At 43.5% G+C, this 26,436-nt stretch overlaps 1 protein-coding gene across 4 annotated transcripts in view; it reads left to right on the forward strand.

The window, feature by feature from the left end:
• PDE2A (phosphodiesterase 2A) overlaps positions 1–26,436 on the forward strand; it is a 762,902-nt gene that overhangs the window by 330,598 nt on the left and 405,868 nt on the right. The window contains exon 1 of one of the 4 annotated variants that reach the window (XM_056561066.1): positions 18,331–18,492. The exons of the other annotated variants lie outside the window; for them this stretch is intronic. Coding sequence (XP_056417041.1) covers positions 18,457–18,492 — 36 coding nt within the window. The 5' untranslated portion in view covers positions 18,331–18,456. Of the gene's footprint in view, positions 1–18,330; positions 18,493–26,436 lie in introns of those variants that run through there. 4 annotated transcript variants of the gene reach the window in all.

Here is a 26,436-nt window from a genome sequence, read left to right on the forward strand (position 1 = left end):
CAGGCTAGTTGTACAGCAACACTTACTCTTTGTTATGAAGGATATCATCAAGCTTTTCTCGTGCCCTGAATGACAATCGAGTAGTGACTCTCGAGTAAGTTATGTCTGACTACAGATCTATATACAAAGATTTGCCTTCCGGTCTGGGTGCAATGAAAAATGTCACCCAGCTTTCCTACAGATCCTGAATGGTACCGGTGCCTGGCTGTGGAGTGATAAATGTGCAGGTGATGCTTTATAATCTATGTCAGTGGTCTTCCACCTGCGGACCTCCAGATGTTGCAAAACTACAACTCTCAGCATGCCCGGACAGCCGTTGGCTGTCCGGGCATGCTGGGAGTTGTAGTTTTGCAACATCTGGAGGTCCGCAGGTTGAAGACCACTGATCTAGGGTATATAGCAGTGTGTGAACCCTGACCACCTCTGTGGAGCTGCACTCAAGGACATAGCCGAGGTCACCCATCTTTTCCAGCACCAAAAATTAGTAGAATCCTTTTTATACAAAAACAAAACACAGTAACGGACACCCAACTTTCCTGGAATTCTGAATGGCCAATCCACCTACCGCACTATAATATATGTCTAAGTGCCCATAAGAGTTAGAGAACAAAGTGGTGACCTCTACCCCTGCTGATTGCTGCACTGAAGGCCATTGTAGGTGTCACCCAGCTTTCCCAGGAGCAGATATTATGGACATTGTGTTCCAATGTTCTAATCATCCCTGGAGGTCAGGACTCTCGTCGCTCCGGCTGCATATTTCATGTCTCGCATCCTGAGACTGATGTTTCTTTTATCAGAATCTTATGAATTTTTTACCATAGTATATGAGAGTGCTTGCGAGAGTGCGGCCTGTCTAGATATATGAGAGTGCTTGAGAGAGTGCAGCCTGTCTAGATATATGAGAGTGCTTGAGAGAGTGCGGCCTGTCTAGATATATGAGAGTGCTTGAGAGAGTGCGACCTGTCTAGATATATGAGAGTGCCTGCGAGAGTGCGGCCTGTCTAGATATATGAGAGTGCTTGAGAGAGTGCGGCCTGTCTAGATATATGAGAGTGCTTGCGAGAGGGCGGCCTGTCTAGATATATGAGAGTGCTTGAGAGAGTGCGACCTGTCTAGATATGAGAGTGCCTGCGAGAGTACGGCCTGTCTAGATATATGAGAGTGCTTGCGAGAGGGCGGCCTGTCTAGATATATGAGAGTGCTTGAGAGAGTGCGACCTGTCTAGATATATGAGAGTGCCTGCGAGAGTGCGGCCTGTCTAGATATGAGTGCCTGCGAGAATGCGACCTGTCTAGATATGAGTGCCTGCGAGAGTGCGACCTGTCTAGATGTATGAGAGTGCTTGAGAGAGTGCGGCCTGTCTAGATATGAGTGCCTGCGAGAGTCCGTCCTGTCCTGGTTATATGAGAGTGCTGTAGAGAGTCCGTCCTGTCCTGGTTATATGAGAGTGCTGTAGAGAGTCCGTCCTGTCCTGGTTATATGAGAGTCCGTCCTGTCCTGACTATATGAGAGTCCGTCCTGTCCTGGTTATATGAGAGTCCGTCCTGTCCTGGATATATGAGAGTCCGTCCTGTCCTGGTTATATGAGAGTCCGTCCTGTCCTGGATATATGAGAGTCCGTCCTGTCCTGACTATATGAGAGTCCGGCCTGTCCTGATTATATGAGAGTCCGTCCTGTCCTGGTTATATGAGAGTCCGGCCTGTCCTGATTATATGAGAGTCCGTCCTGTCCTGGTTATATGAGAGTCCGTCCTGTCCTGGATATATGAGAGTCCGTCCTGTCCTGGTTATATGAGAGTCCGTCCTGTCCTGATTATATGAGAGTCCGTCCTGTCCTGGTTATATGAGAGTCCGTCCTGTCCTGGTTATATGAGAGTCCGTCCTGTCCTGGTTATATGAGAGTCCGTCCTGTCCTGGTTATATGAGAGTCCGTCCTGTCCTGGTTATATGAGAGTCCGTCCTGTCCTGGTTATATGAGAGTCTGTCCTGTCCTGGTTATATGAGAGTCCGTCCTGTCCTGGTTATATGAGAGTCCGTCCTGTCCTGGTTATATGAGAGTCCGTCCTGTCCTGGTTATATGAGAGTCCGTCCTGTCCTGGTTATATGAGAGTCCGTCCTGTCCTGGTTATATGAGAGTCCGTCCTGTCCTGGTTATATGAGAGTCCGTCCTGTCCTGGTTATATGAGAGTCCGTCCTGTCCTGGTTATATGAGAGTCCGTCCTGTCCTGGTTATATGAGAGTCCGTCCTGGTTATATGAGAGTCCGTCCTGTCCTGACTATATGAGAGTCCGTCCTGTCCTGACTATATGAGAGTCCGTCCTGTCCTGGTTATATGAGAGTCCGTCCTGTCCTGACTATATGAGAGTCCGTCCTGTCCTGGTTATATGAGAGTCCGTCCTGTCCTGGTTATATGAGAGTCCGTCCTGTCCTGGTTATATGAGAGTCCGTCCTGTCCTGACTATATGAGAGTCCGTCCTGTCCTGATTATATGAGAGTCCGTCCTGTCCTGACTATATGAGAGTCCGTCCTGTCCTGACTATATGAGAGTCCGTCCTGTCCTGACTATATGAGAGTCCGTCCTGTCCTGGATATATGAGAGTCCGTCCTGTCCTGGTTATATGAGAGTCTGGCCTGTCCTGATTATATGAGAGTCCGGCCTGTCCTGATTATATGAGAGTCCGTCCTGTCCTGGTTATATGAGAGTCCGTCCTGTCCTGGATATATGAGAGTCCGTCCTGTCCTGGATATATGAGAGTCCGTCCTGTCCTGGTTATATGAGAGTCCGTCCTGTCCTGGTTATATGAGAGTCCGTCCTGTCCTGGTTATATGAGAGTCCGTCCTGTCCTGGTTATATGAGAGTCCGTCCTGTCCTGGTTATATGAGAGTCCGTCCTGTCCTGGTTATATGAGAGTCCGTCCTGTCCTGGTTATATGAGAGTCCGTCCTGTCCTGGTTATATGAGAGTCCGTCCTGTCCTGGTTATATGAGAGTCCGTCCTGTCCTGGTTATATGAGAGTCCGTCCTGTCCTGATTATATGAGAGTCCGTCCTGTCCTGGTTATATGAGAGTCCGTCCTGTCCTGGTTATATGAGAGTCCGTCCTGTCCTGATTATATGAGAGTCCGTCCTGTCCTGGTTATATGAGAGTCCGTCCTGTCCTGACTATATGAGAGTCCGTCCTGTCCTGGTTATATGAGAGTCCGTCCTGTCCTGGTTATATGAGAGTCCGTCCTGTCCTGGTTATATGAGAGTCCGTCCTGTCCTGGTTACATGATGCCACAATGCAGCTATTACTCACTGTTGGCAGCCACTGGCCATGGTTCTTTTAGCTGCCTGTGTGACCGGCGTTTCTAGAAGCAGAGAGATGTCTGACCATAGAGGAGGAGGCGGGTGGGCAGGAGGCGGGTGGGCAGGAGGCGGGTGGGCACCCTGTGTTCCCAGAAGACCGATCCCTGACATTCCCAGCGGCAGAGAAACAGATGATTAATTCATATTCACAGTTAATTGGAAACTTTATGGAGCGCGGACATTTCCCTGCTCCACCGTGACCGCTTCAATCGCTTTGCCCTAGGTCTGCATCACAAATAACCGCGCTCACCCCGTACACCATGTCCGCACCGCGTCCTTCAGAAACCCACAAGTGTCTCCCGGGTTACTAATGGATCCCAAAGATTTACCCCTCTTCTAAAATGTTCTATAGACTTTACATTCCTGTTTGCTGTCAGTGAATGAGAAGTGTTTCATATAGTCTAGACAATGCTCTGTGAGCTAAACAGACTGATACATTGTACATAGCTAGTCCTGCTCTCAGCTGAGAAGTGATACAATTGTATCCAGTCTAGACAATGCTCAGTGAGCTAAACAGACTGATACATTGTACATAGCTGGTCCTGCTCTCAGCTGTATCCAGTCTAGACAATGCTCTGTGAGCTAAACATCCTGAACCCAAGACTGATACATTGTACATAGCTCGTCCTGCTCTCAGCTGAGAAGTGATACAATTGTATCCAGTCTAGACAATGCTCTGTGAGCTAAACATCCTGGACTCCAGACTGATACATTGTACATAGCTAGTCCTGCTCTCAGCTGAGAAGTGATACAATTGTATCCAGTCTAGACAATGCTCTGTGAGCTAAACATCCTGGACTCCAGACTGATACATTGTACATAGCTCATCCTGCTCTCAGCTGTATCCAGTGTAGACAATGCTCTGTGAGCTAAACATCCTGGACTCCAGACTGATACATTGTACATAGCTCATCCTGCTCTCAGCTGTATCTAGTCTAGACAATGCTCTGTGAGCTAAACATCCTGGACTCCAGACTGATACATTGTACATAGCTCGCCCTGCTCTCAGCTGAGAAGTGATACAATTGTATCCAGCCTAGACAATGCTCTGTGAGCTAAACACCCTAGACTCCAGACTGATACATTGTACATAGCTAGTCCTGATCTCAGCTGAGAAGTGATACAATTGTATCCAGTCTAGACAATGCTCTGTGAGCTAAACATCCTGGACCCCAGACTGATACATTGTACATAGCTAGTCCTGCTCTCAGCTGAGAAGTGATACAATTATATCCAGTTTAGACAATGCTCTGTGAGCTAAACATTCCGGACTCCAGACTGATACATTGTACATAGCTAGTCCTGCTCTCAGCTGAGAAGTGATACAATTGTATCCAGTCTAGACAATGCTCTGTGAGCTAAACATCCTGGACTCCAGACTGATACATTGTACATAGCTGGTCCTGCTCTCAGCTGAGAAGTGATACAATTGTATCCAGTCTAGACAATGCTCTGTGAGCTAAACATCCTGGACTCCAGACTGATACATTGTACATAGCTCGTCCTGCTCTCAGCTGAGAAGTGATACAATTGTATCCAGTCTAGACAATGCTCTGTGAGCTAAACATCCCGGACTCCAGACTGATACATTGTACATAGCTCGTCCTGCTCTCAGCTGAGAAGTGATACAATTGTATCCAGTCTAGACAATGCTCTGTGAGCTAAACATCCTGGACCCCAGACTGATACATTGTACATAGCTAGTCCTGCTCTCAGCTGAGAAGTGATACAATTGTACCCAGTCTAGACAATGCTCTGTGAGCTAAACATCCTGGACCCCAGACTGATACATTGTACATAGCTAGTCCTGCTCTCAGCTGATACAATTGTATCCAGTCTAGACAATGCTCTGTGAGCTAAACATCCTGGACTCCAGACTGATACATTGTACATAGCTCGTCCTGCCCTCAGCTGAGAAGTGATACAATTGTATCCAGTCTAGACAATGCTCTGTGAGCTAAACATCCTGCACTCCAGACTGATACATTGTACATAGCTAGTCCTGCCCTCAGCTGAGAAGTATATACAATTGTATCCAGTCTAGACAATGCTCTATGAGCTAAACATCCTAGACTCCAGACTGATACATTGTACATAGCTCGTCCTGCTCTCAGCTGAGAAGTGATACAATTGTATCCAGTCTAGACAATGCTCTATGAGCTAAACATCCTAGACTCCAGACTGATACATTGTACATAGCTCCTCCTGCTCTCAGCTGAGAAGTGATACAATTGTATCCAGTGTAGACAATGCTCTGTGAGCTAAACATCCTGGACTCCAGACTGATACACTGTACATAGCTCGTCCTGCTCTCAGCTGAGAAGTGATACAATTGTATCCAGTCTAGACAATGCTCTGTGAGCTAAACATCCTGGACTCCAGACTGATACATTGTACATAGCTGGTCCTGCTCTCAGCTGAGAAGTGATACAATTATATCCAGTCTAGACAATGCTCTGTGAGCTAAACATCCCGGACTCCAGACTGATACATTGTACATAGCTCGTCCTGCTCTCAGCTGAGAAGTGATACAATTGTATTCAGTCTAGACAATGCTCTGTGAGCTAAACATCCTGGACCCCAGACTGATACATTGTACATAGCTAGTCCTGCTCTCAGCTGAGAAGTGATACAATTGTATCCAGTCTAGACAATGCTCTGTGAGCTAAACATCCTGGACTCCAGACTGATACATTGTACATAGCTCGTCCTGCCCTCAGCTGAGAAGTGATACAATTGTATCCAGTCTAGACAATGCTCTGTGAGCTAAACATCCTGCACTCCAGACTGATACATTGTACATAGCTAGTCCTGCCCTCAGCTGAGAAGTATATACAATTGTATCCAGTCTAGACAATGCTCTATGAGCTAAACATCCTAGACTCCAGACTGATACATTGTACATAGCTCGTCCTGCTCTCAGCTGAGAAGTGATACAATTGTATCCAGTCTAGACAATGCTCTGTGAGATAAACATCCTGGACCCCAGACTGATACATTGTACATAGCTCGTCCTGCTCTCAGCTGAGAAGTGATACAATTATATCCAGTCTAGACAATGCTCTGTGAGCTAAACATTCCGGACTCCAGACTGATACATTGTACATAGCTAGTCCTGCTCTCAGCTGAGAAGTGATACAATTGTATCCAGTCTAGACAATGCTCTGTGAGATAAACATCCTGGACCCCAGACTGATACATTGTACATAGCTCCTCCTGCTCTCAGCTGAGAAGTGATACAATTGTATCCAGTGTAGACAATGCTCTGTGAGCTAAACATCCTGGACTCCAGACTGATACACTGTACATAGCTCGTCCTGCTCTCAGCTGAGAAGTGATACAATTGTATCCAGTCTAGACAATGCTCTGTGAGCTAAACATCCTGGACTCCAGACTGATACATTGTACATAGCTGGTCCTGCTCTCAGCTGAGAAGTGATACAATTATATCCAGTCTAGACAATGCTCTGTGAGCTAAACATCCCGGACTCCAGACTGATACATTGTACATAGCTCGTCCTGCTCTCAGCTGAGAAGTGATACAATTGTATTCAGTCTAGACAATGCTCTGTGAGCTAAACATCCTGGACCCCAGACTGATACATTGTACATAGCTAGTCCTGCTCTCAGCTGAGAAGTGATACAATTGTATCCAGTCTAGACAATGCTCTGTGAGCTAAACATCCAGGACTCCAGACTCTTCTCTTGTATACTGGGTGATTCCCTCCGTGTTGTATATACCGTGGTTTATATCTAGTTTATGTCTCCGCCATCAGTCACCTGTTATGTTTTATACATGACCGCTAAAATAAGATATTCTTGAGGGTCTATGACAGTGTTTCCCCACCAGGGTGCCTCCAGCTGTGGCCAAACTACAACTCCCAGCATGCCCGGACAGCCGAAGGCTGTCCGGGCATGCTGGGAGTTGTAGTTTGGCCACAGCTGGAGGCACCCTGGTGGGGAAACACTGGTCTATGACAACCTCTGGGTCAGGACAGATCAGCCGTCACCATTGTAGAGGTTGTGTAAGGACAATGTTCACTCTATATGTCATATTGTAGAAGAACATACATTGGGGTACACGTTCCGCCATAGACCAGTACGAGCAGTCGCTGTCAGTCTCCATAGAGATGAATGGGAGCGTAGGACGCAGCATAGTCACCTAATTTAGCTGCGTCCGACAGTCCCATTAATCTTCATATAGACGGACGGCGCACACCCGTCCGGCTCTCGGCAGTGCTGGGGGGGCCACAACTGAGATTAGACTTCATAATGGGTATTAAAGGGGTACTCCGGTTCAATTTTCAATCAACTGGTGCCAGAAAGTTAAACAGATTTGTAATTTACTTCTATTAAAAAAATCTTAATCCTTCCAGTACTTATCAGCTGCTGTATTCTCCACAGGAAGTTGAGTTGTTCTTTCCTGTCTGACAACAGTGCTCTCTGCCGACACCTCTGTCCGTGTCAGGAACTGTGCAGAGCAGGAGAGGTTTTCTATGGGGATTTGCTCCTGCTCTGGACAGTTCCTGACACGGACAGATGTGTCAGCAGAGAGCAGTATGGTAAGACAGAAAAGAACAACTCATAAGTACTGGAAGGATTAAGATTTTTTTTAATACAGGTTAACTTTTTCCCGAAAATAATATTGATTCTTCAAGATTCGGTAATGAAAAATACCTGAAAGTGGTTGAATGGAGAATTACCTGGGTGATTGGGATGGTCCCAATGAAATTTGGGAATCTGAAGGTGCAGAGACACTAAGAAGATGATGTCCCGAGAAGGACGGTCTAGAAATAGAGGAGTTAAGGATCTGAGGAAGGAGCAAGAAGTGGATTCCCAAACCCTGAAATAAAGGAAAGGACTGAAGGGTCCTGGGATTCTTAAGGACAATGTGAACTCTACTGATAAAGTGTATGACAAGGACGGATCCATCTGGACAGAACCAGGGAAGAAACAGGTTAAGTTACAGAGATGAAGGATGAGAACCAGGACCAGAACTAAGATAAATTAACTAGTGAAGGATGAGGACTAGGAATGAAAGAAAAGAGTCTAATGAAAGGTGAGGACCAGGAATAGGATATATGAGTCTAATGAAAGGTAAGGACCAGGAATAGGATATATGAGTCTAGTGTAGGATGAGGACCAGGAATAGGATATATGAGTCTAGTGAAGGATGAGGACCAGGAATAGGATATATGAGTCTAGTGTAGGATGAGGACCAGGAATAGGATATATGAGTCTAGTGTAGGATGAGGACCAGGAATAGGATATAGGAGTCTAGTGATGGATGGGGACCAGGAATAGGATATAGGAGTCTAGTGTAGGATGAGGACCAGGAATAGGATATATGAGTCTAGTGTAGGATGAGGACCAGGAATAGGATATAGGAGTCTAGTGATGGATGGGGACCAGGAATAGGATATAGGAGTCTAGTGTAGGATGAGGACCAGGAATAGGATATAGGAGTCTAGTGAAGGATGAGGACCAGGAATAGGATATTTGAGTCTAGTGAAGGATGAGGACCAGGAATAGGATATATGAGTCTAGTGAAGGATGAGGACCAGGAATAGGATATAGGAGTCTAGTGAAGGATGAGGACCAGGAATAGGATATAGGAGTCTAGTGAAGGATGAGGACCAGGAATAGGATATATGAGTCTAGTGAAGGATGAGGACCAGGAATAGGATATATGAGTCTAGTGTAGGATGAGGACCAGGAATAGGATATAGGAGTCTAGTGATGGATGGGGACCAGGAATAGGATATAGGAGTCTAGTGTAGGATGAGGACCAGGAATAGGATATAGGAGTCTAGTGATGGATGGGGACCAGGAATAGGATATAGGAGTCTAGTGAAGGATGAGGACCAGGAATAGGATATTTGAGTCTAGTGAAGGATGAGGACCAGGAATAGGATATATGAGTCTAGTGAAGGATGAGGACCAGGAATAGGATATAGGAGTCTAGTGAAGGATGAGGACCAGGAATAGGATATAGGAGTCTAGTGAAGGATGAGGACCAGGAATAGGATATATGAGTCTAGTGAAGGATGAGGACCAGGAATAGGATATATGAGTCTAGTGAAGGACCAGGAATAGGATATAGGAGTCTAGTGAAGGATGAGGACCAGGAATAGGATATAGGAGTCTAGTGTAGAATGAGGACCAGGAATAGGATATAGGAGTCTAGTGAAGGATGAGGACCAGGAATAGGATATAGGAGTCTAGTGAAGGATGAGGACCAGGAATAGGATATATGAGTCTAGTGAAGGATGAGGACCAGGAATAGGATATAGGAGTCTAGTGAAGGATGAGGACCAGGAATAGGATATAGGAGTCTAGTGTAGGATGAGGACAAGGAATAGGATATAGGAGTCTAGTGTAGATTGAGAACCAGGAATAGAATATATTAGTCTAGTGAAGGATGAGGACCAGGAATAGGATATATGAGTCTAGTGTAGGATGAGGACCACGAATAGGATATAGGAGTCTAGTGAAGGATGAGGACCAGGAGTAGGATATATGAGTCTTGTGAAGAATGAGGACCAGGAATAGGATATATGAGTCTAGTGAAGGATGAGGACCAGGAATAGGATATAGGAGTCTAGTGTAGAATGAGGACCAGGAATAGGATATATGAGTCTAGTGTAGGATGAGGACCAGGAATAGAATATAAGAGTCTAGTGTAGGATGAGGACCACGAATAGGATATATGAGTCTAGTGAAGGATGAGGACCAGGAATGGGATATATGAGTCTAGTGAAGGATGAGGACCAGGAATAGGATATAGGAGTCTAGTGAAGGATGAGGACCAGGAATAGGATATAGGAGTCTAGTGAAGGATGAGGACCAGGAATAGGATATAGGAGTCTAGTGAAGGATGAGGACCAGGAATAGAATATAAGAGTCTAGTGTAGGATGAGGACCAGGAGTAGGATATATGAGTCTAGTGAAGGATGAGGACCAGGAATAGGATATAGGAGTCTAGTGAAGGATGAGGACCAGGAATAGGATATAGGAGTCTAGTGAAGGATGAGGACCAGGAATAGGATATATGAGTCTAGTGTAGGATGAGGACCAGGAATAGGATATATGAGTCTAGTGAAGGATGAGGACCAGGAGTAGGATATATGAGTCTTGTGAAGGATGAGGACCAGGAATAGGATATATGAGTCTAGTGTAGGATGAGGACCAGGAATAGGATATATGAGTCAAGTGAAACAGGAATAGGATATATGAGTCTAGTGAAGGATGAAGACCAGGAATAGGATATAGGAGTCTAGTGAAGGATGAGGACCAGGAATAGGATATATGAGTCTAGTGAAGGATGAAGACCAGGAATAGGATATATGAGTCTAGTGAAGGATGAGGACCAGGAATAGGATATATGAGTCTAGTGAAGGATGAGGACCAGGAATAGGATATAGGAGTCTAGTGAAGGATGAGGACCAGGAATAGGATATATGAGTCTAGTGTAGGATGAGGACCAGGAATAGGATATATTAGTCTAGTGAAGGATGAGGACCAGGAATAGGATATATGAGTCTAGTGAAGGATGAGGACCAGGAATAGGATATATGAGTCTAGTGTAGGATGAGGACCAGGAATAGGATATAGGAGTCTAGTGAAGGACCAGGAATAGGATATAGGAGTCTAGTGTAGGACCAGGAATAGGATATAGGAGTCTAGTGAAGGACCAGGAATAGGATATAGGAGTCTAGTGAAGGACCAGGAATAGGATATAGGAGTCTAGTATAGGATGAGGACCAGGAATAGGATATAGGAGTCTAGTGAAGGATGAGGACCAGGAATAGGATATATGAGTCTAGTGAAGGACCAGGAATAGGATGATTGCCACAGAGAAGGGTCTTATTGAAGTCATTGAGCTTTGTAGCGTTTATCACCAGTTCCCACTAATTCTTCACATCTCATTTCCTTCCACTCATCCTTATTAGCAGTTTTCTCCCCGAGGACATGTAATGACTGTAATCTGATCAGTGCGACGCCTCCGGCTGTGATGTCATCCTGACACTTCATTATCTCATCACGGAGACCCAGGGCAGCGGAGACCATCGACTACGTAGTGTGGTACTGCTGGTAACTGCTGGTGTGGTACTATAGATGACCGGGTACAGACAGGGCTGTTAATTCTCAAGGAGTAACTAGTTATATTCTTGTATATAGCGGCAGTATTATAGTAGTGATATTCTTGTATATAGCGGCAGTATTATAGTAGTTATATTCTTGTATATAGCGGCAGTATTATAGTAGTGATATTCTTGTATATAGGAGGCAGTATTATAGTAGTTATATTCTTGGATATAGCGGCAGTATTATAGTAGTTATATTCTTGTATATAGCGTCAGTATTATAGTAGTTATATTCTTGTATATAGGAGCAGTATTATAGTAGTTATATTCCTATATATATAGGAGCAGTATTATAGTAGTTATATTCTTGTATATAAGAGACAGTATTATAGTAGTTATATTCTTGTATATAGGAGGCAGTATTATAGTAGTTATATTCTTGTATATAGGAGGCAGTATTATAGTAGTTATATTCTTGTATATAGGAGGCAGTATTATAGTAGGTATATTTTTGTATATAGGATCAGTATTATAGTAGTTATATTCTTGTATATATAGGAGCAGTATTATAGTAGTTATATTCTTGGATATAGCGGCAGTATTATAGTAGTTATATTCTTATATATAGGAGCAGTATTATAGCAGTTATATTCTTGTATATAGGGGGCAGTATTATAGTAGTTATATTCTTGTATATAGGAGCAGTATTATAGTAGTTATATTCTTGTATATAGGAGCAGTATTATAGTAGTTATATTCTTGTATATAGGAGGCAGTATTATAGTAGTTATATTCTTGTATATAGGAGCAGTATTATAGTAGTTATATTCTTGTATATAGGAGCAGTATTATAGTAGTTATATTCTTGTATATAGGAGCAGTATTATAGTAGTTATATTCTTGTATATAGGAGCAGTATTATAGTAGTTATATTCTTGTATATAGGAGCAGTATTATAGTAGTTATATTCTTGTATATAGGGGCAGTATTATAGTAGTTATATTCTTGTATATAGGAGCAGTATTGTAGTAGTTATATTCTTGTATATAGGAGCAGTATTGTAGTAGTTATATTCTTGTATATATAGGAGGCAGTATTATAGTAGTTATATTCTTGTATATAGGAGCAGTATTATAGTAGTTATATTCTTGTATATAGGAGCAGTATTATAGTAGTTATATTCTTGTATATAGGGGCAGTATTATAGTAGTTATATTCTTGTATATAGGAGCAGTATTGTAGTAGTTATATTCTTGTATATAGGAGCAGTATTGTAGTAGTTATATTCTTGTATATATAGGAGGCAGTATTATAGTAGTTATATTCTTGTATATACGAGCAGTATTATAGTAGTTATATTCTTGTATATAGGAGCAGTATTATAGTAGTTATATTCTTGTATATAGGAGGCAGTATTATAGTAGATATATTCTTGTATATAGGAGCAGTATTATAGTAGTTATATTCTTCTATATAGGAGCAGTATTATAGTAGTTATATTGTTCTACATAGGGACAGTATTATAATAGTTATATTCTTGTATATAGGAGCAGTATTATAGTAGTTATATTCTTGTATATAGGAGCAGTATTATAGTAGTTATATTCTTCTATATAGGAGCAGCATTATCGTAGTTATATTGTTCTACATAGGGACAGTATTATAATAGTTATATTCTTGTATATAGGAGCAGTATTATAGTAGTTCTATTCTTGTATATATGAGGCAGTGTTAAAGTAGTTATATTCTTGTATATAGGAGCAGTATTATAGTAGTTATATTCTTGTATATAGGAGCAGTATTATAGTAGTTATATTCTTGTATATTGCAGCAGTATTATAGTAGTTATATTCATGTATATAGGAGCAGTATTATAGTAGTTATATTCTTGTATATAGGAGCAGTATTATAGTAGTTATATTCTTGTATATAGGAGCAGTATTATAGTAGTTATAGTCTTCTACATAGGGACAGTATTATAGTAGTTATATTCTTGTATATAGGAGCAGTATTATAGTAGATATATTCTTGTATGTAGGAGCAGTATTATAGTAGTTATATTCTTGTATATAGGTGCAGTATTATAGCAGTTATATTCTTGTATATAGAAGCAGTATTATAGTAGTTATAGTCTTCTACATAGGGACAGTATTATAGTAGTTATATTCTTGTATATAGGAGCAGTATTATAGTAGATATATTCTTGTATGTAGGAGCAGTATTATAGTAGTTATATTCTTGTATATAGGGACAGTATTATAGTAGTTATATTCTTGTATATAGGGGTAGTATTATAGTAGTTATATTCTTGTATATATGAGCAGTATTATAGTAGTTATATTCTTGTATATAGGGGCAGTATTATAGTAGTTATATTCTTGTATATAGGAGAAGTATTATAGTAGTTATATTCTTGTATATAGGAGAAGTATTATAGTAGTTATATTCTTGTATATAGGAGCAGTATTATAGTAGTTATATTCTTGTATATAGGAGCAGTATTATAGTAGTTATATTCTTGTATATAGGAGCAGTATTATAGTAGTTATAGTCTTCTACATAGGGACAGTATATACATACATAAATATATTATATTCTCCTCCTTAATTGCTCTAATAATCTGAATTTTGGGAGAAGATATAGAGTCGTTCTAGAACTGTGTGTGGTTCAGACGGGGCCGGAGATCTCAGCGATGCTGTTACTCTAGGAATGTATGTAAGCCGGGTCTGGAAGAATGTGAATCCCCACTGCTTTATATATATATATGTGACAGCTGCCGTTTATGTTTAGAGCGACAAGTGTTCCATTATAGACTCGGATCGAGCAGCCAATAGCGTACTACAAGTCTCAGTTGACTTGGCTAACGTTTTCCTCCTACAGAGATACACACTGCTCAAAAACATAAAGGTAACACCAAGACAACACATCGTAGATCTGAATGAATGAATTAATCGTATGAAATACTTTCCTCTTTACATAGTTGAATGTGACAACGAAATCCCCAAAAATTATCAATGGAAATCAAATGTATCAACCCATGGAGGTCTGGATATGGAGTCACTCAAAATCACAGTGGAAAACCTCACTACAGGCTGATCCAACTTTATGTAATGTCCTTAATACAAGTCCCAATGAGGCTCAGTAGTGTGTGTGGCCTCCAAGTGCCCGTATGACCTCCCTACAATGCCTGGGCATGATCCTGATGAGGTGGAGGATGGTCTCCTGAGGGATGTCCTCCCAGACCTGGACTAAAGCATCCGCCAACTCCTGGACAGTCTGTGGTGGATGGAGCGAGACGTCCCAGATGGGCTTAATCGGATTCAGGGGAACGGGCGGCCAGTCCATAGCATCAATGCCTTCCTCTTGTAGGAACTGCTGACACACTCCAGCCACATGAGGTCTAGCATTGTCTTGTATTAGGAGGGACCCAGGGCCAACCACACCAGCATATGGTCTCACAAGGGGTCTGAGGATCTCATCTCGGTACCTAAGGGCAGTCAGGCTACCACTGGCAAGAACATGGAGGGCTGTGCGGCCCCCCAAAGAAATACCACCCCACACCATTACTGACCCACCGCCAAACCGGTCATGCTGGAGGATGTTGCAGGCAGCAGAACGTTCTCCACAGCGTCTTCAGACTCTGTCACGTCCGTCACGTGCTCAGTGTGAACCTACTTTCATCTGTGAAGAGCACAGGGCGCCAGTGGTGAATTTGCCAATCTTGGTGTTCTCTGGAAAATGCCAAACATCCTGCACGGTGTTGGACTGTAAGCACAACCCCCACCTGTGGACGTCGGGCCCCCATACCGCCCTCATGGAGTCTGTTTCTGACCGTTTGAGTGGACACATGCACATTTGTGTCCTGCTGGAGGTAAATTTGCAGGGCTCTGGCAGTGCTCCTCCTGCTGCTCCGTGTACAAAGGCAGAGGTAGCGGTCCTGCTGCTGGGTTGTTGCCCTCCTACGGCCTCCTCCACGTCTCCTGATGTACTGGCCTGTCTCCTGGTAGCGCCTCCATGCTCTGGACACTACGCTGACAGACACAGCAAACCTTCTTGCCACAGCTCGCATTGATGTGCCATCCTGGATGAGCTGCACTACCTGAGCCACTTGTGTGGGTTGTAGACTCCGTCTCATGCTACCACTAGAGTGAAAGCACCGCCATCATTAAAAAGTGACCAAAACATCAGCCAGGAAGCATAGGAATTGAGAAGTGGTCTGTGGCATGTACCTGCAGAACCACTCCTTTATTGGGGGAGTCTTGGTAATTGCCTATAATTTCCACCTGTTGTCTGTTCCATGTGAAATTGATTGTCAATCAGTGTTCTTCCTGAGTGGACAGTGGGATCTCACACAAGTGTCAGTGACTTGGAGTTACATTGTGTTGTTTATGTTCCCTTTATGTTTTTGAGCAGTGTATATACATTGTGTTGTTTATGTTCCCTTTATGTTTTTGAGCAGTGTATATACATTGTGGTGTTTATGTTCCCTTTATGTGTTTGAGCAGTGTATATACATTGTGTTGTTTATGTTCCCTTTATGTTTTTGAGCAGTGTATATACATTGTGTTGTTTATGTTCCCTTTATGTTTTTGAGCAGTGTATATACATTGTGTTGTTTATGTTCCCTTTATGTGTTTGAGCAGTGTATATACATTGTGTTGTTTATGTTCCCTTTATGTTTTTGAGCAGTGTATATACATTGTGTTGTGTATGTTCCCTTTATGTTTTTGAGCAGTGTATATACATTGTGTTGTTTGTGTTCCCTTTATGTTTTTGAGCAGTGTATATACATTGTGTTGTTTATGTTCCCTTTCTGTTTTTGAGCAGTGTATATACATTGTGTTGTTTATGTTCCCTTTATGTTTTTGAGCAGTATATATACATTGTGTTGTTTATGTTCCCTTTATGTTTTTGAGCGGTGTATATACATTGTGTTGTTTATGTTCCCTTTATGTTTTTGAGCAGTGTATATACATTGTATTGTTTATGTTCCCTTTATGTTTTTGAGCAGTGTATATACATTGTGTTGTTTATGTTCCCTTTATATTTTTGAGCGGTGTATATACATTGTGTTGTTTGTGTTCCCTTTATGTTTTTGAGCAGTGTATATACATTGTGTTGTTTGTGTTCCCTTTATGTTTTTGAGCAGTGTATATACATTGTGTTGTTTATGTTCCCTTTATGTTTTTGAGCAGTGTATATACATTGTGTTGTTTATGTTCCCTTTATGTTTTTGAGCGGTGTATAATGTCTGATCTGTCTATGACAATAGAGATCGAGCAGATGGTCTGATACTATAAATCGTCAGGTGCCGCTCCCAATCCTCCTTCCCTGCAGTTTACTACACTCCAGCCTTATGGAAGACTTTTGTGAAGTTGCTATTTCTTCTCTTAGTGTATGCTCCAAAATTTGTAAGTTGAGGTTACCTAGCAACCGCTTGTTTTCGTTTCTCGGTGACCACCATGTAAAAACCTGTACAGAAATAGAATAGAATTCTTTTCCCATCTCATTTCTTTTTCCGGGGGTGAGATTAAGGGTACGTTCAAAATTTTTTTGGGTGGGTTTTCCGCTGCGTATTTGAAAGTGGGCGGGCTCTTCTCGGCTGTCCTCAGAAGATTTTCTACGGCGGAATGTACACTGCGGAAAATTCGCCACAAGCCCCATTGGAGTCAGTAGGGACTGTGGCGGATTTCCCGCAGCGTAAATTCCGCCGCGGAAAATCTGCTGCGGACAGCCGAGAAGAGCCCGCCCACTTTCAAATACGCAGCGGAAAACCCTCTAAAAAATCTGCGCATGTGAACGTACCCTTAAGCAGCGTTTTCCAATCAGGCTGTCTCCAGCTTTTGAAAAACTTCAACTCCCATCATGCCCTGACAACCAAAGTCCTCCCTCTGTGTCAGTGTTTCCCAACTGGTGTGCCTCCAGCTGTTGAAAAACTACAACTCCCAGCATTCCTGGACTGCCAAAAAACTTCCTTTATAGAAGTATTTCCCAACTGGTGTGCCTGCAGCTGTTGCAAAAACTACAACTCCCAAAGACCTCCCTCTATGTCAGTGTCTCCCAATCAGGCTGTCTCAAGCTGTTGCAAAACTACAACTCCCAGCATGTCCAGACAGCCAAAGACCTCCCTCTATATCAGTGTTTCACAACTGATGTGCCTCCAGCTGTTGCAAAACGACAACTCCCAGCTTTCCCAGACTGCCAAAATCCTCCCTTATATCAGTATTTCCAAATTTGTGTGCCTCTAGGTATTGCAAAACTACAACTCCCAAAGACCTCCCTCTATGTCAGTGTCTCCCAATCAGGCTGTCTCAAACTGTTGCAAAACTACAACTCCCAACATGCCCAACAGCCAAAGACCTCACTCTATGTCAGTGTTTCCCAATCAGGCGGCCCCAAGCTGTTGCAAAACTACAACTCCCAGCATTCCGGGACAGCCAAAGACCTTCTTCTGTGAGTGTTTTCCAACCAGTGTGCCTCCAGCTGTTGCTAAACTACAATTTCCAGCATTCCCAGACAGCCAAAGACCTCCTGCTGTCAGTTTTTGTCAACCAGTGTGCCTCCAGCTGTTGCTAACTAAAACTTCCAACATTCCTGGACAGCCGAAAACCTCCTTCTGAGGGTGTTTTTCCATCATTGTGCCTCCAGCTGTTGCAAAACTACAACTCCCAGCATGCCTGGACAGCCTCCGGCTGCCCGGGCATGCTGGGAGTTGTAGATTTGCAACAGCTGGAGGCACCAAGCTTTCCCCAGATGTTGTAAAGTAAAGTTGCACAGAAGCTCTCCGTCCTGGCTGGTGACAATGTAGGTCAGGTTCATGGAACATCCCTGCGAGGAGTCGCACACAGATGGGACCCTACACCGGGCGGGCATGTCATCCGCCTCTTTTCCTGTACACAACTTCATAGGAAGCCTGTGCGCTCGGCCAGAGCTTCACCTTCATTTCCTCTTCCCTGCTCCGCTGTCACATCCAGTCACTCAAACTCATGGACTCGACACGTCTGTGACAGCAGCTGCCGGGCGATGACGATGGGCTGCGGAGCCTCCATAGACCTTCAGGTAACTTTGTTGTCTGTGTTGAGGTCCTGGGGGGTGATTGTTGGGGGGTCCCCGGTTGCCCTCACCCCGAGCTCTGTCACTTTATGATATTAATTCTTTCCCAGGACTGTATCATACACTGGGGCAGATTCCAGGCAGTGCACAGTATTACAATGTTAAAATGTTGCAGTATTACAATGTCGCAGTGTTACAATGTTGCGGTGTTACAATGTCGCAGTGTTACAATGTTGCAGTGTTACAATGTTGCAGTGTTACAATGTTGCGGAGTTACAATGTTGCGGTGTTACAGTGTTGCAGTGTTACAATGTCGCAGTGTTACAATGTCGTAGTGTTACAATGCTGCAGTGTTACAATGTTGCAGTGTTACAATGTCGCAGTGTTACAATGCTGCAGTGTTACAATGTTGCAGTGTTACAATGTTGCAGTGTTACAATGTTGCGGTGTTACAATGTTGCGGTGTTACAATGTTGCGGTGTTACAATGTTGCGGTGTTACAATGTTGCAGTGTTACAATGTTGCGGTGTTACAGTGTTGCAGTGTTACAATGTTGCAGTATTACAATGTTGCAATGTTGCGGTGTTGCAGTATTACAATGTTGCAGTTGTACAATGTTGCGATGTTGCAGTGTTGCAGTATTACAATGTTGCAGTATTACAATGTTGCAGTATTACAATGTTGCAGTGTTACAATGTTGCAGTTGTACAATGTTGCGGTGTTGCAGTGTTACAATGTTGCAGTGTTGCAGTATTACAATGTTGCGGTGTTACAGTGTTGCAGTGTTACAATTTTACAGTGTTACATTGACTAAGAGCGCATACAGTGCTTGAAACGCGTTACTTGTATCCTCCTTGTCTTATGGATTAAAATCATTTTATCTGCACCGAGCTGGATCCATCTCTCTTTATTCTTCTGCGGTGTTACAATGTTGCAGTATTACAATGTTGCGGTGTTACAATGTTGCTGTATTACAGTGTTGCAGTGTTGCAGTGTTACAATGTTGCAGTGTTACAGGGTTGCAGTGTTATAATGTTGCGGTGTTACAATGTTGCAGTGTTACAATGTTGCAGTGTTACAATGTTGCAGTTGTCTTCTGCTGGTTTTGGTCTCTTTGCTGTTATATTGGATTCTTTCTGTGGCTTTATCTGTTCTGAGAACTTTATGTTTTTATTAGATTTTGAATAACCATCAGAATGACCGAGGATCCGTCGTTGGGTTCGACCTCTTATAGAGACCCTGCAGATCCGGATCTGGTGGTTGTTGGTCTCCATAGTTTTTAGGTTGTCTGGCATGAGTGGTGTCTGTGACCTGGAGCTTTGGGGGCACATACTTTATTATTATACATATTCTTCTCTGGGGAGACTCCGCAGTAATCCCAGGAAGAATGGCGTCATGTCCTCTGTTATGGCGCAGATACTTGAGAGGGAGGAGATTAGAGGTGTCGGTTGTATTGTGCAGTGTATGGAATATGGATGGAGATGGAGGTCATTCTGTTATATATATATATATATATATATATATATATTTGTGTAATCAATCTAGAAGGGTCTTTTAGGACCGGAAATGTAAAAATCATATAATTCCCCCGAATTTCCCTACTCTCCTTAAAGGGGTACTCCGGTGAAAAAAACATTTTTTTAAATCAACTGGTGCAAGAAAATGTAACAGATTTTAAAATTACTTCTATTAAAAAAAATCTTAATCCTTCCAGTACTTATCAGCTGCTGTATGCTCCAAAGGAAGTTCTTTTTTCTTTTTGAATTTATTTTCTGTCTGTCCACAGTGCTCTCTGCTGACACCTCTGTCCATGTCAGGAACTGTCCAGAGCAGGAGAGGTTTGCTATGGGGAATTGTTCCTGCTCTGGACAGTTCCTGACATGGACAGAGGTGTCAGCAGAGAGCACTGTGATCAGACTGAAAAGAAATTTAAAAAGAAAAACTTCCCCTGTTTTATACAGCAGCTGATAAGTACTGGAAGGATTAAGATTTTTAAAGAGAAGTAATTTACAAATTTGTGGCATCAGTTGATAAAAAAATAAAATTTAAAAAACGTCACGCCCCCTCCCATAGACTTGCATTGAGGGGGTGGGGTGGGACATCATGAGGGGTGGGGCTATAGCGTCACAAGCTCCTGGCGCCGGCTCCAGCGTTCGGAACAGTTTGTTTCAAACGCTGAGCAGCAGAGTACCCCTTTAAGCCCCAAACCACAGCCCAAAGTCACATTCCAAGATCCAAACCCAAGACCCCAAACCTCAAGTTGCAAAACCCAGCTGGAAACCCAAACCTCAACCGATACTCGCACACAAGACCCAATCCCAAAACTTAACCTGTAAAACTTTGAACATCAAAGTCCAAACCCAACGAGAAGCCGGTACCTGGAGACATAAACCCAACCCAAAACCAATTTAGAAAGACTTTATGCCCAACCAAAAACCCTCAACCCCACAATCCAACCCAGCATCTACACATCAAGACCCAAAAATCTGCCTTGAAGTCCTCACCTAAAACCCTAACCTGAAATTGACCAAGATTAAACCGACCAGAAGCCCAAACCTCATGATCCAACCAGAAGCCCAAACCTCATGATCCAACCAGAAGCCCAAACCTCATGATCCAACCAGAAGCCCAAACCTCATGATCCAACCAGAAGCCCAAACCTCATGATCCAACCAGAAGCCCAAACCTCATGATCCAACCAGAAGCCCAAACCTCATGATCCAACCAGAAGCCCAAACCTCATGATCCGAATCCAACATCAAACTTTTACACCTGAAGACCCAAATCATGGGAATCTTGTAGCTCCGAAACTCAACCAAAGACCTGAAAACCCAAAACCTTTCCCGATTTCTACATCTTGAAACCGAAACGAAATGACCAAAACTCATCCCAGAAACTTTCCTGAGGAACTGAAACCCAACCTGAAGACTTCACCTCTGGACCTAAAATGAAGCCTTCAGTCCTCCAGTCATCTCTCAGTTTTTCTTTGCCAAAAATTTGCCTCCAAGGCCTACAATAGGTTTACATGCCACCCAGTTGTTGTCCAAAAATTGGATAGACGGAATTTGCTGCCATAGTCCCATAAGTCCCTGTGAGGTCTCTGTCCAGGGCGTCTCTATGTGTGATACATATTTGGGGGGTTTTCTGGTTTGTATTGGATGTTTTTATTATTGTCATTATAGGAAGCCATGATGGATCCGGCTATGGGGTAATGGCATATTACTGGGATGGTGGGGGTCCAACCTCTGGGACCCTCCTGATTCTGAGACTAAATGGACAGTGGTGCCACTTTAATACTATGTCCCCTTCAAAGTGGCACCATAGCTTGGTTCTGGTGATATATTTTGTGGATCCTAAGGGGCAAAAGTAACAGCAGAATAGTGAGTGCAGCTCTGGAGGTAACTAGAGGAGAAGAGATGATGTAACAGCAGAATAGTGAGTGCAGCTCTGGAGGTGACTGGAGAATAAGAGATGATGTTACAGCAGAATAGTGAGTGCAGCTCTGGAGGATAATATATAATGTAACAGCAGAATAGTGAGTGCAACTCTAGAGGTGACTGGAGTATAAGACATGATGTAACAGCAGAATAGTGAGTGCAACTCTGGAGGTGACTGGAGGATAATACTTGATGTGATTGCAGAATAGTGAGTGCAGCTCTGGAAGATAAGACATGATGTAACAGCAGAATAGTGAGTGCAACTCTGGAGGTGACTGGAGGATAAGACATGATGTTACAGCAGAATAGTGAGTGCAACTCTGGAGGTGACTGGAGGATAAGACATGATGTAACAGCAGAATAGTGAGTGCAACTCTGGAGGTGACTGGAGGATAAGACTTGATGTAACAGCAGAATAGTGAGTGCAGCTCTGGAGGTGACTGGAGGAAAAGATATGATGTAACAGCAGAATAGTGAGTGCAACTCTGGAGGTGACTGGAGGATAAGACATGATGTAACAGCAGAATAGTGAGTGCAGCTCTGGAGGTGACTGGAGAATAATACATGATGTAACAGCAGAATAGTGAGTGCAGCTCTGGATGATAAGACATAATGTAACAGCAGAATAGTGAGTGCAACTCTGGAGGTGACTGGAGGATAAGACATGATGTAACAGCAGAATAGTGAGTGCAACTCTAGAGGTGACTGGAGGATAAGACATGATGTAACAGCAGAATAGTGAGTGCAACTCTCGATGATAAGACATAATGTAACAGCAGAATAGTGAGTGCAGCTCTGGAGGTGACTGGAAGATAAGACATGATGTAACAGCAGAATAGTGAGTGCAGCTCTGGAGGTGACTGGAGGATAAGACATGATGTTACAGCAGAATAGTGAGTGCAGCTCTGGAGGATAATATATAATGTAACAGCAGAATAGTGAGTGCAACTCTAGAGGTGACTGGAGTATAAGACATGATGTAACAGCAGAATAGTGAGTGCAACTCTGGAGGTGACTGGAGGATAAGACATGATGTAACAGCAGAATAGTGAGTGCAACTCTAGAGGTGACTGGAGGATAAGACATGATGTAACAGCAGAATAGTGAGTGCAACTCTCGATGATAAGACATAATGTAACAGCAGAATAGTGAGTGCAGCTCTGGAGGTGACTGGAGGATAAGACATGATGTAACAGCAGAATAGTGAGTGCAGCTCTGGAGGTGACTGGAGGATAAGACATGATGTAACAGCAGAATAGTGAGTGCAGCTCTGGAGGTGACTGGAGGATAAGACATGATGTAACAGCAGAATAGTGAGTGCAACTCTGGAGGATAAGACATGATGTAACAGCAGAATAGTGAGTGCAACTCTGGAGGTGACTGGAGGATAAGACTTGATGTGTCAACAGAATAGTGAGTGCAGCTCTTGAGGTGACTGGAGGATAAGACTTGATGTGTCAGCAGAATAGTGAGTGCAGCTCTGGAGGTGACTGGAGGATAAGACTTGATGTGTCAACAGAATAGTGAGTGCAGCTCTGGAGGTGACTGGAGGATAAGACTTGATGTGTCAGCAGAATAGTGAGTGCAGCTCTGGAGGTGACTGGAGGATAAGACTTGATGTGTCAGCAGAATAGTGAGTGCAGCTCTTGAGGTGACTGGAGGATAAGACTTGATGTGTCAGCAGAATAGTGAGTGCAGCTCTGGAGGTGACTGGAGGATAAGACTTGATGTGTCAGCAGAATAGTGAGTGCAGCTCTTGAGGTGACTGGAGGATAAGACTTGCTGTGTCAGCAGAATAGTGAGTGCAGCTCTGGAGGTGATCGGCCTCCATTACAGCCATTTCTTTCGGACATTCTCTTCCTGCCTTCAGAATCACTTAGATAATCATCTGCGCCATTTATTCTGTTAAGCTATTACTGTAGTTGTCTTTGGGCGAAGGTGCTGCAGAACCTCTTGGTATCACTGTTGGTTCTGTCCCACAATGCAGTTGTGTCATTGTTGTTTGCACTTGTCATATAAATGCTGATACATTGTATCCAGTGCGGGGGTCACATGACCCAGCTGTCTCCTTTATAGCTTCACCTCCAGTATTTACCTTCCCAGGACCCCGGAGACTAACGGACACACAGCAGATCTGATACCTGGACGTTACCTCCGGCCCAGACTGACAGGGGCCCCTCGAAACTTACCCCCCCCCCTTATCCCCTCCCTAAACTAAGACTCACTGATGGGAATAAGCAGAAGACACCAATGTAACCAGACAGAGCGACGCATTTCAGGTCATCACGTGTGAAATATAAAATGTAGAATAACGAACTGCACAAACATCCGAGATTAGAACATTCTACGGGTACAAAAATGTTAAAAAATGTTTACATTGTTGACCTCAGCATCCACCATGTTTGGTCCCTCAACATACGATGGTAATCCGTGCCAAACCGACCATTGTATGTTGAAACCATCGTATGTTGAGGGATCCGTGCAATGTAAACTATAGGACAGTGGTCTACAACCTGCGGACCTCCAGATGTTGTAAAACTACAACACCCAGCATGCCCGGACAGCCGTTGGCTGTCCGGGCATGCTGGGTGTTGTAGTTTTGCAACATCTGGAGGTCCGCAGGTTGTAGACCACCGTTAGAGGAAGTTGTACTCACCTGTCCCCGCCGCTCCGGACCGTCACCGCTCGTCACCGCTGCCCTGGATGTCGCCGTCCATCGCTGTCGCCGCGTCCCCGGGGTGTCCCCGACGCTCCGGCAAGGCCTCTGCTTCCCCGACATCCTCGCTCTCCGTCGCCGCCATCACGTCGCTACACATGCCGCTCCTATTGGATGACGGGACGGCGTGCGCAGAGACGTGATGACGACGATGGAGAGCGCCGACGGTGCAGGGGATCCCGAAGAGGACGTGCCGGAGCCCCGAGGACAGGTAAGTGATCGTCAGCGGACCACACGGGGCACCGTAAACGGCTATCCGGGGGCAGCTGAAGCAGTCTGCGCTGGAGGATAGCCGTTTATGCGATGGCCCCGACATACAAAAGCATCGTATGTTGAAATGATCGTATGTCGGGGCCATCGTAGGTCGGGGGGTCACTGTACTGTAGGTAGTCTCTTTACTTGCCCCATGCTTTACATTGCAGCCCTGCGCCATTTATATGGATACACCTTATATACACCCTATATACTATATACAGGGATGGCCATATATATGGATACACCTTATATACACCCTATATACTCTATACAGGGTGCGCCATTTATATGGATACACCTTATATACACCCTATATACTCTATACAGGGATGGCCATATATATGGATACACCTTATATACACCCTATATACTCTATACAGGGTGCGCCATATATATGGATACACCTTATATACACCCTATATACTCTATACAGGGTGCGCCATTTATATGGATACACCTTATATACACCCTATATACTCTATACAGGGTGCGCCATATATATGGATACACCTTATATACACCCTATATACTCTATACAGGGAGCGCCATTTATATGGATACACCTTATATACACCCTATATACTCTATACAGGGTGCGCCATTTCTATGGATACACCTTATATACACCCTATATACTCTATACAGGGTGCGCCATATATATGGATACACCTTATATACACCCAATATACTCTATACAGGGTGCGCCATTTATATGGATACACCTTATATACACCCTATATACTCTATACAGGGTGCACCATTTCTATGGATACACCTTATATACACCCTATATACTCTATACAGTGCGCCATTTATATGGATACACCTTATATACACCCTATATACTCTATACAGGGATGGCCATTTCTATGGATACACCTTATATACACCCTATATACTCTATACAGGGTGCGCCATTTCTATGAATACACCTTATATACACCCTATATACTCTATACAGTGCGCCATTTCTATGGATACACCTTAATAAAATGGGAATGGTTGGTGATAACTTCATGTTTGTGGCACATTAGTATATGTGAGGGGGGAAACTTTTCAAGATGGGTGGTGACCATGGCGGCCATTTTGAAGTCGGCCATTTTGAATCCAACTTTTGTTTTTTTCAATCGGAAGAGGGTCATGTGACACATCAAACCTATTGGGAATTTCACAACAAAAACAATGATGTGCTCGGTTTTAACGTAACTTTATTCTTTCATGAGTTATTTACAAGTTTCTGACCACTTATAAAATGTGTTCAATGTGCGGCCCATTGTGTTGGATTGTCAATGCAACCCTCTTCTCTATATACTGCTATATACTACTATATACACCGCAGGAGAAATGCTAGCACAGGCTTCCAGTATCCGTATACACTGCTATATACTACTATATACACCGCAGGAGAAATGCTAGCACAGGCTTCCAGTATCCGTATACACTGCTATATACTACTATATACACCGCAGGAGAAATGCTAGCACAGGCTTCCAGTATCCGTATACACTACTATATACACCGCAGAAGAAATGCTAGCACAGG

Source organism: Hyla sarda, chromosome 2, assembly GCF_029499605.1.
Source record: "Hyla sarda isolate aHylSar1 chromosome 2, aHylSar1.hap1, whole genome shotgun sequence".
NCBI lineage: Eukaryota > Metazoa > Chordata > Amphibia > Anura > Hylidae > Hyla > Hyla sarda.